The sequence below is a fragment of the Embiotoca jacksoni genome, unplaced genomic scaffold (genome assembly GCF_022577435.1).
Source record: "Embiotoca jacksoni isolate LCO1_2020_lvr unplaced genomic scaffold, fEmbJac1.0.p SCAF_8, whole genome shotgun sequence".
In the NCBI taxonomy this organism is placed as follows: Eukaryota; Metazoa; Chordata; class Actinopteri; family Embiotocidae; genus Embiotoca; species Embiotoca jacksoni.
In genome coordinates this window covers 18109574-18122192 of record NW_027185436.1, presented here as the reverse complement: position 1 = coordinate 18122192, position 12619 = coordinate 18109574, and the positions used below count along the sequence as shown (strand labels likewise).

At 41.7% G+C, this 12619-nt stretch overlaps 1 protein-coding gene across 3 annotated transcripts; it reads right to left on the bottom strand.

Moving 5' to 3' along the window:
• Positions 1 to 2506: 2506 nt before the first annotated feature.
• Positions 2507 to 12407, bottom strand: elmod3 (ELMO/CED-12 domain containing 3). 3 transcript variants are annotated; one of them, XM_069178285.1, is made up of 13 exons: positions 12331 to 12407; positions 10339 to 11109; positions 9481 to 9552; positions 9321 to 9395; positions 9164 to 9233; positions 8764 to 8832; positions 8562 to 8650; positions 8135 to 8258; positions 7898 to 8020; positions 7485 to 7615; positions 7180 to 7256; positions 6928 to 7055; positions 2507 to 6397 (listed from the first exon to the last, which is right to left on the bottom strand). In XM_069178285.1, the coding sequence occupies exons 2-13, from the start codon at positions 10438 to 10440 to the stop codon at positions 6147 to 6149; spliced, it is 1311 nt and encodes a 436-aa protein (XP_069034386.1). In that variant the 5' UTR covers positions 10441 to 11109; positions 12331 to 12407; the 3' UTR covers positions 2507 to 6146. The 3 variants fall into 3 exon arrangements, with proteins under 3 accessions (XP_069034386.1, XP_069034388.1, XP_069034387.1); XM_069178287.1 differs by lacking the exon at positions 12331 to 12407 and adding an exon at positions 11312 to 12126; XM_069178286.1 differs by lacking the exon at positions 12331 to 12407 and adding an exon at positions 11203 to 11303.
• Positions 12408 to 12619: the final 212 nt, after the last annotated feature.

Genomic DNA, 12619 nt, shown 5'->3' with positions numbered 1-12619 from the left:
TCTAAATAAAACAAAATAAAATGAATTATTGGCTAATAGGGGCCATTTGGGTGGCATAATGAGTACTTTTCCTTCAAGTAACAACATTTGCTTTTAATACTTACATCCAACATTTGAATGAAGGAAAGTTACTTTACATATTTTAGTTTTGCTGCTAGTCAAACATAAAGCCCAGAATACGTCCCACTGTATAAGCACGGAAGTGTGTCTTCTACATGAAGACTCAGAAAGAAGTGTTTATAAAAACTCCAGCCGTTTCATGTCACTCTCGAGTTTACTGTTCAGATAATGTATAAGAGGGAGTAGTTACAACTTTCTCTAAATACGTTTGAGCGTATGTTCGCTGTAGGAATGACCGTGGATGACGATCACAGAGAGAAGGTGGACAGTGATATTGAGCTCTAGAAGGCCTTACATTAATTGACTACCCACAGTGGGCACAGGTAGCACTCGCACATGGTTTAATGCCCGCAGTGTAGACCACAGAGACCAGGGCACTTTACAGAGCTGCAGGGGCGTTAACGGACCTGACATCACATTTATATGCGTCTGAAAATTCCCATGTGTCAGCATAAGAAGCTGAGCAGTGTAGGTTACGTTTTAGCAGCCTTGAGCTTAGTGTCAGGATTGACTGGGCAGGAAACAATGACATCAGAGAGAGAGAGGGAAGGAGAGGAATAGAGTTGGGGGGAGGGAAGGCGAGCGTAAAAGTGAGAGAAAAATGCTGTAATCCAGCAGGCTCACTAGGTACAAATGGAAACAGATTTATAAAACTCCATCCTGCTCTGTTCCCTTCAGTCTCACTGGGTACCCAGATGCCATAATACTCCGGGAGGATATCTGATCCTGTATGAGGCTGATTTCTGTGTTTTACATTATTAACCCTTTGAAAGGCTCCTGAGGGATAGAGTTTAAGTTGGCTCTTCACTGAAAAAACTTCCGCATTAAAATAATGCTAAAGCAAGCAGAGACTGCACATTAGCAGATATGAAAAACAGCTTAAGGAACTGAAATTATGATTCAGATCAGTGATAAAAAAGTTGGCTGGAATATTTTTCCATCCTGTGTGAGCAATGATTCAGCAGGTCCACCACTCATCTGGCACTGTGGGACTGGAGCCACGAGTCTGATGAGGCACAGATGTAGAAACATGCTGCATCAAGGCTCCTTTGGAGGGAATTTATTGACCGAGGACAAAAATCTCCTTTCTCTGATCAGTTTCAGCATTGTAATGGAATGAACCACAATATGGTAACTAAATAGAAGCACAAACAATCAATGGCATCTAAATAATTTGTTTTCCTCATGAAAGATGAAGGGCAGACTGAAAAATATTAAGACTGTGGTCCAAAAGTTTAAACAGTGCTCCGCCCTGATGATGACGCATCAGAGGAACTTATGAGCTTCACTAAAAACTAAACATCCAAAAGAGGGATAAATAGGGATTAGTTTTCAATTTCAAGTGGAGTGAACTAATTATTTTGAGAACTTTAAGCACTGCAAAATAGTTGGAAGCGTGCTGCAAAATGCAAAAACAAACTCTTGTAACTGCAGACTTGTTTTGGCAGATTCTTAGTTATTCTGCAGCAATAAAATATGTAGAACACCATGTGAATTATCTATCACCCACAGACACAATCAAAGTGTGCACTCTAGTGGCTGAAATACAGAACAGCTAAAGGCAAACTACAAACCAAAGCTGCGTCCCACTTCCAAACTGAAAAGTAATTCGAAACATATTTTGAGAACTCAAATGTTGATGAGCAAAATAAAACCTTTCACAAGGAAAAAAAAAAAGAACTGCTCACAGCCATAAGAAGTTAATTTTTTTTATTGATTAGTCGATTAAAAGAAGATTCATCAGCAAAAATCAATTTGCTGCTTAATTAAGCAGAAATTTTTTTAAAAATTGTCAGTTTGAGCTTTTCAAACATAATAGAAAAGCTATTGGTTGGACAAATCCAGACATTTAAAGGTGTCACCCAGATAGTGAAATAAAAACTTTACTTACTTAGAAGTTACATACATTTTCATCAAAGCTCAAATTGCAGAGAAAGCTCCGAGATCTATTGGTAAAAATAGAAAACGTTAATAATAATTTTGCTTTAATTGATGTACGATCACCCGAAATGAATAATTATTGTGTTTTCATTCCCTTAGAATGAAGCAGTGGGTCGTCTTCCACGGAGTGTGCCATGTTGCCCAGCCATGTTTTTACAGTAGCCCAGAAAGGACAAACCAAACACTTGATCTTAACGGCCCTTTCAGATTTGTTGCGATTTTCCCAACCGCCTTCGATTCTCTTACACGTCTTGTTGCTTTTTTAAAGTAAGGTTTTATAGCCCAAAACAGTCAGATACATTGATTTGCTTTACACTAACTGGGTGAAACAGTATGCCATGGAAATATGCAGATTTGTACAATTAGTATGTAGTATATGATAGTACAATTATTTGTTAGATTCAATTGTAAGTTTAGGAGGACTCAGTGATTTTCACAATAAATGTTTAGTTTTTAAACAGCATTTATTTAGCTTTCTCCATACAATACATTTAATGTAAAACAGCACATACTGTATTCTGAAATAACTCTCAGTATAAAATAGGGCTTCTACAATCAAGGTACAGTCATAAAATGCTCTGAGGGACATGACGACGACGGCAACAGTAAAACACCTTCATATAAAGCGCAGGATATTGAGAGAAGTGATTGTATTTGCCGAGCTGCTGCTGTAGGAAGCAGAACTTCAGACGACACCTCTCAGAGCATCCGACATCCTGCAAGAACCCGTTTTTTTTGTTGTTGTTTTCTCTTGGTTCTGGTTTCTCAACTGAGGAGACTCCAAACGATGATCAACGCATAAGAATATGGTCTATTACAACTGCAGAAAATATAAATTTTGGTAATATGAGAGGATAAATCAGGCCTTGTTTGGATACTGAATATATACCAAGGTCAAAGCGTACACAGTATTATGACTGCTAGTCAAGCCTATATCTTTACAATCATATATTAAAACAGTTTGTTTGTGACTGGAGCTGAGTGTTTCCCTGACGTCAAACACTTAATCACAGCAAAAGTATACTGTACTATCACTGAAGCCACAAGAAAACCAGCTTATTTCAACATGGTAAACGTCAGCCAATTATAGATCAATTTAAAAAGGATTCCTTTTATCTGCAGAGGTGCATCAGAGCGTTTGTGGGCCTATATAGTGTCTATAAATGTGTCTTTAAATAGAATACACGTAACATTGACCAGCTTTTGTGTTAGTTTGCGATTACGTAGTGCTTCAGGTGATGAATATACATCACATAACATGTCTAATCGGTATGGGAGAAGGCCTGGGTACGAGGAAACATAAAAAATAAGAGTCTGACCGAGAGGCCAGACGAACATCAGGAGAGAGAAAGGAGAGATTTGTCTCAAGTCTTGAGGTAAGCAATGTGTTTCAGTATAATGCCCTACAGACAATCATACAGTTACAATCATTAATTCTCTATATACAAACTTCCTGATTTACATACACTGTACTGCTCCTCAGTTTAAACAGTTTAAAATTTGATAAAACTAAATATGAGATCATATCCATGGTGCAATTTTTTTCTTTAGAGCGAGGAGGGGACTTCACAAAGCCTGTTTCATGAGGTGGGCGACAATGAACGTTACAATATGGCTATTGAAGATGGCCTGTTTCCTCTTGCATACGTCACACATTCTATCAAATATCTACAACAGTGCAAATTTTCCTGATCAATCAAAACACTTGCAAACAATTGGCAAAACTACGTCAGCTCATTTTCGAAGTAATACGGTGGAGATGGCAAAGAAGAATTGTCTGAGTAGATGTTGACATCGAAAATGTACATGCCTGTGTACTAAATTGTATATATCCATTAGGCCGGCGTGTTTTAGGGGTCGACTCCGCTTACTGCGTTACATGAATGGAGGAAGTCTACTGTGGCACGATGGCTCAAATGAACGACAACAACAAAACAAAAAAAAACAAAAAAAAAAGGAAGAGAAGAGAGGACAAACTAGCACTCTACCCCGCATGGCTCCACTGGACGTAGGCACCGAATTTACTATCACCTTCTTAGAAGACAACTTTGAGCTCAATAACGTCAAGCCTTTCCCACATCTCTCCAAAAACACACACTGTGCCACCTAAATGTGGATCTACCCGAGGAGGCTTGATAAAAATATGAAATGTATGTGCTATAGTAGTAACAGTTTGCGCACTCATTGACACTACAGACTGAAACTGAGACATGACATCAACAAGCTTTACGAAGAGGAGGAGGCTATAGGATGCTACAGTACTAGTGCTACCTGAACATGCTACAGATTGAGACTACACCGATGGGGGACGGTTTCACACGAGCACAAAGCAGGAACCAGCTTTGCTGAGGAGCTCTACCCATTCCAGGCCACAGAGCCGCTGAAACCAGCTGTGTCCAGAACCAACATCTGGCTCTTAAAAGAAGCAAACCAAAGACTGTGTGTTTTTGTTTTAGGATCAATATTGTCCTCACAAATGTTATGTACCATTTTTCAAATGACAAAAGTACCGTCTTTGCAGCTTGATGGATCAAGTACTTAGTAAAGCTGGCTTATTGTGTGCAGAGGAAAGCACCCCATCTGTAGTCAGTTCCTGTCATATGAAACACACGCACACACACTCGCTTGCACAAGTGCACAAACCCTGAAGTTAGGAACGATTTCTATCATCACACAGCACTAGCGTTTTGATTATCGTAGAGTAAGAGCTGGGATTGCATACTGTACCATACATCTCCTTCATCTCAGAGGAGAGGCACCCTTCATCAATATCAGCTCATTTTAACACACACACACACACACACACACGCACGCACGCACACACGCACAAGAATACATTTTAACTGGTCAAAAGAAATTACAATCACATGCTTTTTAACGGAATGTAGAGAAAGCTCATACCAGACATTCGGCTTCAGATGGGACCGAGCCGAGCACGCACACACACTCTGTTATGAAGTGTCTCCTTTGCTTAGAGTTAAACTCTTTTCTCACGGTCACTAAGCCATCAGTCTGAAAATTCTGAAGTGCTTTTACACATAACTGTGACGTTACGATTAAAGGGACAGCTGTCCCTTAAGAAAGGACTAAAATAGTTACTTTTAAAATTATTTAAAATATATTCCCCCATATTTAGTGGGAGCTCTGGACCTATCTATCAGACCCCTGGCAACAGACACCACTTGTACACCAGGAACTGTCTATACCCGCAGACATCTCTTATATTGTTCACAGAGAATTCAAAGTTATCAGAACTTTAGAACAAGCTGCGTTCAAAGCCTACGGTGTAGTTTTTTTTTTTTTTTTTTTTAAGAACAGTGTCTATTAACAAATTCTGCTCCCTGCTTAAAAGATTCTGTCACCTCTCTGGGTTTTCATCTTCCTCTTTTCGCACATACTGATAGAAACCGGCTTCTGTTTGCTCTGTGGCAGGGATTCAATATAACTATAATGTTCCCAAAGTGTTAAACAATATGCCTAACATTCCTGCCATTTATTTGCATTGCATGTGATGGAGCATTATCTTGTAGCAAGAGAGGATGAAAACCCTTTAAAGAAAGCCACTCTGTGCCATGCCCCCCCCCCCCTGCAATGCTAACATACCCTGGCTGAGAGATCCGCGGGACACACACACACGTGTACATTTTGGACTTCTAGGCAAGGTAGGCAGCTTCTGATTTGGCTCCTCAATCCACAGAAAAGTGCAAATATCCACGTTCTTTTGTTTTTTGTGACATCTTGTGTTTTTGATCTCTTTAAATTTGACTGCTCTATGTCCCCCGTTTAAAGAATAAATAACAAAAATCAAATATAACTGAAAGATCCCCAAGCCTAATCTGATCAAAGTGCAGCACTCCAGCATCAGGGGAAGGAGTGGAAGTGTTTGAATAGGTTCAGATAGCAGGTCCTAGATCAGGGTCTGGTGGGGCTCTTCTTCTAGCTTTGAGTAAGCCACTCGCACATATAGTAATATGTATACTCACAAACAGGAGTGCTCTCACTCTCACGCGCACGCACACACACACACACACACACACACACACACACACACACACACACACACACACACACACAGAGAGTCTAGCTTAGATGAGTCTGGCCTCTCCCTCCATGTCTGGCGGTAGATCACACACTCCTGTGAAGTGCAGCTCCTTTCCCTTGCTTCCCTGCCCCGTCCCAGCTCTGGCCCCACGCTCCCCCAGGCTGGGAGAGGGCTGTTGGGCCTGAGGGTCTGGCGATGTCCCACGGGGGATTCCACCTGCCCGCCTCTCTTTCAGGAAGACCTCTAGTCGCCGCAGCATCTGCTTGGGGTTCTTTTTGGCAAACAGCTCCACTTCTGAGGGTTAGAAAACACAGAAACTGTGGGACTCATGCTGGGATGACAATCTGTGTTTCGCTGTGTTGAGTTCAATGCGTAGAAGCGTGATTCATGTTTTAAAGTAGGGAGCTTGACATTTTGAAAAATACAGTTCTTTTCTTGCTTGCTGAGAGTTAGATTAGAAGGTCGAAACCATTCACATATCTGTATTTAAATTTGAAGCCAGCAACTTAGCATTAATACTGGAAACAGAGATAAACTGGTACCGTGCATCTGAAATGGTAAATCGTGTACAAATGACAGGTTGAGATTTTATCCGGGTCTATGTACAGGACTGGACTTGAAACAGTAATTTTCTTAAATTAGCTTTTAGGGCAGAGCCAGGCTAACTGTTAAGCCCCGTTTCCAATCTTTGTACTACACCAAGAAAACTGTCTGCCTGCTGTATCATCACAATGACGGGACAGATACAAAATAGTCGATCTCTTCATTAGAAATTATTGAATAAGAATGATTTTAAAGTGTTTACAATATGTCTTTTTTTTCACCTTTTAGCACAAAGCCAGAGTCAGCAATGGTCTTCTCCTGGGTCTTCCACAGTTGGTACAGGTGCAGATACGTGGCAACGTAGAACTCATTCAGAACACCAACCACTTGCTGACGACGATTGCACTCCCTGGTACGAACAAAGACAGAGAGGGCCGTTACTGTGAGGAGATACTGTGTGACAAAAAAGGCAGCAAGCCACATCCATACTCCAGAAGAGGCAGCAAAGCATAAACTGAAGCAGAGTGACTCACTTGGACAAGGCCTCCTCTCGGAGTACTTGCAGAGCGATGCGGGTCATGTTGATTGACATCACACTGAATGGAAAGTTCTAAAGCAGAGAAAATACACAAGGAAACTTTGGTCCACAAGGAGTAATTGCTTAAAGAGCCCTTCCTGAAACATGCTCATGTTGTAGCGGCCTTTATTCGTCCCAGAGGGGAAATCTGATCAGATGAACATCAGCATAAAACACAAATAAATCACATGCATGCATGCAAGCAGACATGTGCTGACCCTGGCATGGCTTATGGGAGTGTATTTTATGACCTGGTGTTACCTGTGTAGGGTGTTGTGATAACTTGTAGATGTCTCTAGCCAATGGTAGAGTCTCTGGGTCCATCACAAAGTACAGAGTGTGCATCAGTCCCAGGAAACCAGTGCCACGTAGGTCAGTGGCCGGGTCTGTACCTGGAGCACAGAAAATAAACCAACACAGAGACGAAGCAACAGAACTTCAAAGTCTTTCCTTGTGTGGATCGAGTGCTTTCAACATTTTCTGGATACAGAGGTGTCAGAAGGACTTAACTAGATTAATTAATGCCTTCACTTAAACAAACATTTAACAGCGTATGATAACATGTACGGCAATGATAGTTACCAAAGAACTTTAAAATATTTTAACTCAATATAAAGAGCAGCAGTTCACATGCAAGAATTCAATCAAAGCATACGAGTGATCAGGTGTCTCACCCTGAAAGCCGATGTTTTCCCAGTGCGCACCGTAGCGGGGACAGTCCAGCCTGCTGCCAATCAGCCGCTTATAAATGGTTTGGAGGACTCGCATGTGGACTGTTTGGCTGTTGTCCACGTGGTCTATACAACAAAAAACACGTAACACACACTAATATGCAGAAGAGAAACTGTTTATTATGAAACACTTATGAGTTTTACACCTGGGGGGATGATTGTACAAACAAACACACTCACACTGTGCAATGGCAAAGACAAGATCCCTCTCCTCCAGGAGTTCCCTGTGCAACCGTGGAGGTCCAAAGAGGAAGTGTGTGATCACAGCCAGGCCCGTCCTGCGAATGGTCGGCTGGATGTTCTTCTACAGATGGGGGTGGGGACAAAAGCAAGAATTATATTTGTACTTCCAGCAATAATTTTGTGAAGCAAATCCACAAGTAGAACTGGATTCTTGTATTTACAGTTGATTGTTCAGGTATGGGTGCAGTTTTGCGGTTACTTTAAGTCACTGTAGGTAAAGGATGTTTCTCTCTCACCATAAATTATTTATTTACATCGCTGATGAGTAACTCCTGTATTGATTGAAAACTAGGCTTTATTTCTAGTTTCTACCGTTTCAAATATCTTCTTCTTTGCTGTTATAATTTTCTGTTGCATTTCTTACCAGCAGGTCCCCAAGGTCGGCAGTCTGAAAGTACTGCAGGGCTTCATTGAAGGAGATGAGCGGGGTTGGGTTCGAGTCTTCCGTAAGAGCTGGAGGGACATTGTAAAAAAAATCATGTTTGAGAACATCAGCTTAGACAAACCACAAAACAAAGTCATGTTAATCCTGATGCAAACAAGTGAACCGGAAAGATGCGCCTCACCTGGTTGGATGTTCTCCAGAGCGTCCCACTCCTGCCTGGCTTTTTCCAACTCCACATTTTCATTCTCCTCTATAAAGACAATCACAAAGGAGAGGTGAGAACACAAGCTAATTCGCATGCTCTCACACACAAATTTCAGTGTAGCACAACAACAGGAAGAGTATCTCAGCCAGTGAGTTATGTTGTAATGGTGACAACCCTCCAGTTCGTTCTCAGTCAGAAATCCCTCCTGTCTAATAGACCTGCATCCTCCAGAGTGCCTCTGAGACTGTGCCTCCTCCAAGCAGGCAACCTTCACTCCTGAGTGAGGTTTTACCTGCAACAGCTGCTTGGTTTCTAGGCTACATACAAATTCCTGTGGGAAGAAGACGTGAGACAGGAGAGAGGTAGTGCATGTTACCTGCAGGCTTGGGCTGGACCCCTCCAGCTGCCAGGGTCTGCAGAAGACCATTCTGCTTCAGCGCTGAAATCTGCACATTGAACAAATAATGGACGACGTTACATTCAAGCAGAGCCACGTTGTTTCAAGCAGGATACTAAAAATATGACGTCATTACCGGTAGGGATCTGAGAGGTGCACTGCCGTTGGTGTGGTCTTTGACATTATGACCAATAACCAGTCCATTCATGATCTATAAGAAGAAAGTTCAGACAATTTTTAAGTACAAAAAGAAAATGTTAGCAGAGCAGTGAGAAGTAGTTGTTAGCTGTACTTACAGGCTTATGGTTGGAGTGCCCATTGGTGATCTCTTCTAATGGTTTACAATCACGGGACAAACCATTCAGACCCTAACAGGAGGGCAGCAACACAGAACAGATGCTTCAGACATGTACACACTGTAAAAATAGTGCAGCTTTCACTCCTTTTCAGACAGATAAGTTATTATCACTGCATAACTATTTTTTTTTTTTTTTTTTTTTTTTCAAAATCATGAAAAGTAATGCAAAATTTGCAAAAATGTTCAGTACAGCAGGACAAATTGAAACTCAGAAATGACGTAGAAGTCGCAAAATTGCAAAACACTTAACTTCTTTTTCATTGGGATGCTTTCTGTGTTGGCTGATTTGTGCAGTTAGAATATGAAAGTGCTTTCAGGGTGTGTTTTCTTTAAGGAGAACTGTCCCTGCCTGGTTACGCTGCATTCAAAGAGGAGGCAGACCTACTTATCCACCAGTTTACACATTAAATAATACCCAAGGATAGAGGCCAGGAAGCTAGAGGTAATGTTATGGCTAGAAATCCAAGCTGAGGATAAGGGATGTGCCATCTCAGCTGCCACCACAGCAGCATGCCAAGCGAGCCTGATCAGAGATTACAGTGAAAGCAGAGCGAGAACGGTTGACTTTACGTCTTAAGTTAAACACATGTGACGGAAGAACTGCTTGAACAAATGAGCTCTTAATTGTTTAAGATTAAACAATAGTGCAGAGCAGGACAGCAACATTTAGCCCCTGGGATTGACACCGGCATGTGTATAGCAACAAACGCCAGATAGCATCAACCTCTAAATCTGTTGAATTACCTTAAACCCAAACACAGGAAAGAGATTAAACCAAACGGTGAAATGATGTTACCTCAATGTGGGATGTGACATCAATGTCTTCTTCCATTGCATGCGACCGTGTTGGCTGTTGAGCGTGTTCCTGATCCTGGCCTCTAAAGGCTTCTGAAGTCATGAACTGAGATGGATTGAGGAGCTGATGCAAGGATCACCATGGTTTCTGTAGTGCACACTTTGTAGTGACTGCAAGTATCTATGCTTTTCTCATTTTCTCCTCATACATGGAGAACTCAACATCCACAGTCAGCAGCTTGATTTCACAAACTGGCAGAAGAAATCCATGTTGTGTCCATCCTGTCCTCTTTGTAACAGCGATAGTTGGGTGGTTTTTGATGGCAGTCTGAGTTTTATTAGCTCCTCCAAAGTCTAAACTCCAGTGTGGACACCGAGGGGAATGTGCAGGTATCACTCTACGAGAGCTAACTGGAGGAAATGTCTATCCATCAATACACAAGTTTCCTGGAAACCTGCCTCCTTCCTCTCCTCCACTGATCTGCCCCACTCCTCAACCCCACCAGAGGTAGACAGTAGCTGGACAATGACATTGCTTTTCAGGGCTGGGCTCTCCGTGTCCGAGAGTCTTCATTACTTTGGCACTCAAGACAAATCCAGAATGCACCTTCAGATACCAGTACAGTTGCAGTTTAATTTCCTTGCACCACAGCCGTGCCGAGTCTTCAGCCTCGCATAACAAGTCCAAAGTAAGAACTGAAGGTGTGCCGAGAGATGTGGGTCACGCAGAGATAGCCAGAGTCCTGATGAAGGGCTGTCATGTGCACACAGTCTGAAAAGTAGAACAAAAACAATGATTGAAAGACAGAAAGTTAATGGGTATCTGTATAATCTGTATATCAGCAACACGCACAGCAATCATTACCTACAATGGTGATCCATAATACATTAAATACGAGGAGGAAAATGTGGGTTTATTCATGTCAAAAATTATTTCAAATTAATGCAACTACAGGTCTTTTACACATTCTTACTTGTCTTTGCAGAAAAAGCACAGGGAGAAAACTGTGAAGAGCCTGAGTAACTCATGCATGCACAATACCAACACCCAAGAAGCGGCTAACATAAATGGACTGCAGTTGTTGTTAATGCTGTATAAGCCAAAATGTCTGCTGTGAAAAAGGTCCAGCAGCCGACTTGTCACAGATATTGTTCCTTGCATTATTGATCTGAAGTGTACACATACATTTCCTCCAGTGCCTTGCTTGCCATATTCTAATTTAAAGGAGATTTTTTTTTTTTTTTTTAATGCATCAAGTTTACTTTGAGTATTTCTACAGCGTCATGTTGGTACTTTTTTTTTTTTTTTTTTTTTTTTTTACTCCTGCAAAGGAGTTGCATGCTTCCTCCACCGCTGTTTAAAAAAAAAAAATCACAAACAATTTAGTTAGGCGTTGCAGAGTTCAGTCACAGTGTCGTGGCAAAACAAAACAAAAATTATAAATAATTTTTTTTTTTTAAAAACAGAGAACTATCGGAATAAAGTCGAAGTTTGTGCGGCGACAGCTGCAACATATCGCCGCTTTGACAGCTACCGACGGAGCTAGCATTATGTCAGCTAGCAACCCCCGCAGGCACAAAGACGCAGCGGTTCATCTCAACCCGAGGACGCCACGGCTGCATCGTTTTCTGCCCGCGAGCCAGCCACGTTGTACGGGGGAAAAAAAAAAAAACACCTCCGCGGTTTATGTCACGAATACCGTATGCGATTAAGTGGTCGAGACCTAGTTACGTCAGCTAACGCCAGGGAACAAAACAACAAAAAAAAAAGAAATAAAAAAAAAAAGAAAGCCAGCTGCCAGGCTAACTGACGGGCTAACCGTCGCTCTGTTGAACCGTAACGGGGGATGGAGTCAGTCGGTGTCCAAAATCCGACAGCAACGCCGCGAATAAACCCGCTTCTGTCTTTAAGGCCTGTTAAATAAACTAAAAACGTCGCGTTGCTGCGGCCTGTCCGGAAAATATAACACAAAACGACCCGTTTTAAAAGTACCTCAGTTTCTGATTGTTTCTCCCTCCAATCTCAGCTTCCCTTCCCCCGTCCAGTGGCAACGGTCACGTCAAGTGCATTCTGGGAATTGTGGTTTCCTGTCCGACACCAGCTTCATTACGTCATTGCTTTCTCTCCACAGGTATGTATATATATATATATATATATATATACACACAAGGCTCTGAACGCATGGGAGACTGCAACCTCAACACATACAGGCTACTCCACTTTGTTCAAAATACGGTAAACATGGTTTAGTGTTTTCTCTGAACTGAAATTATGAAAAGAA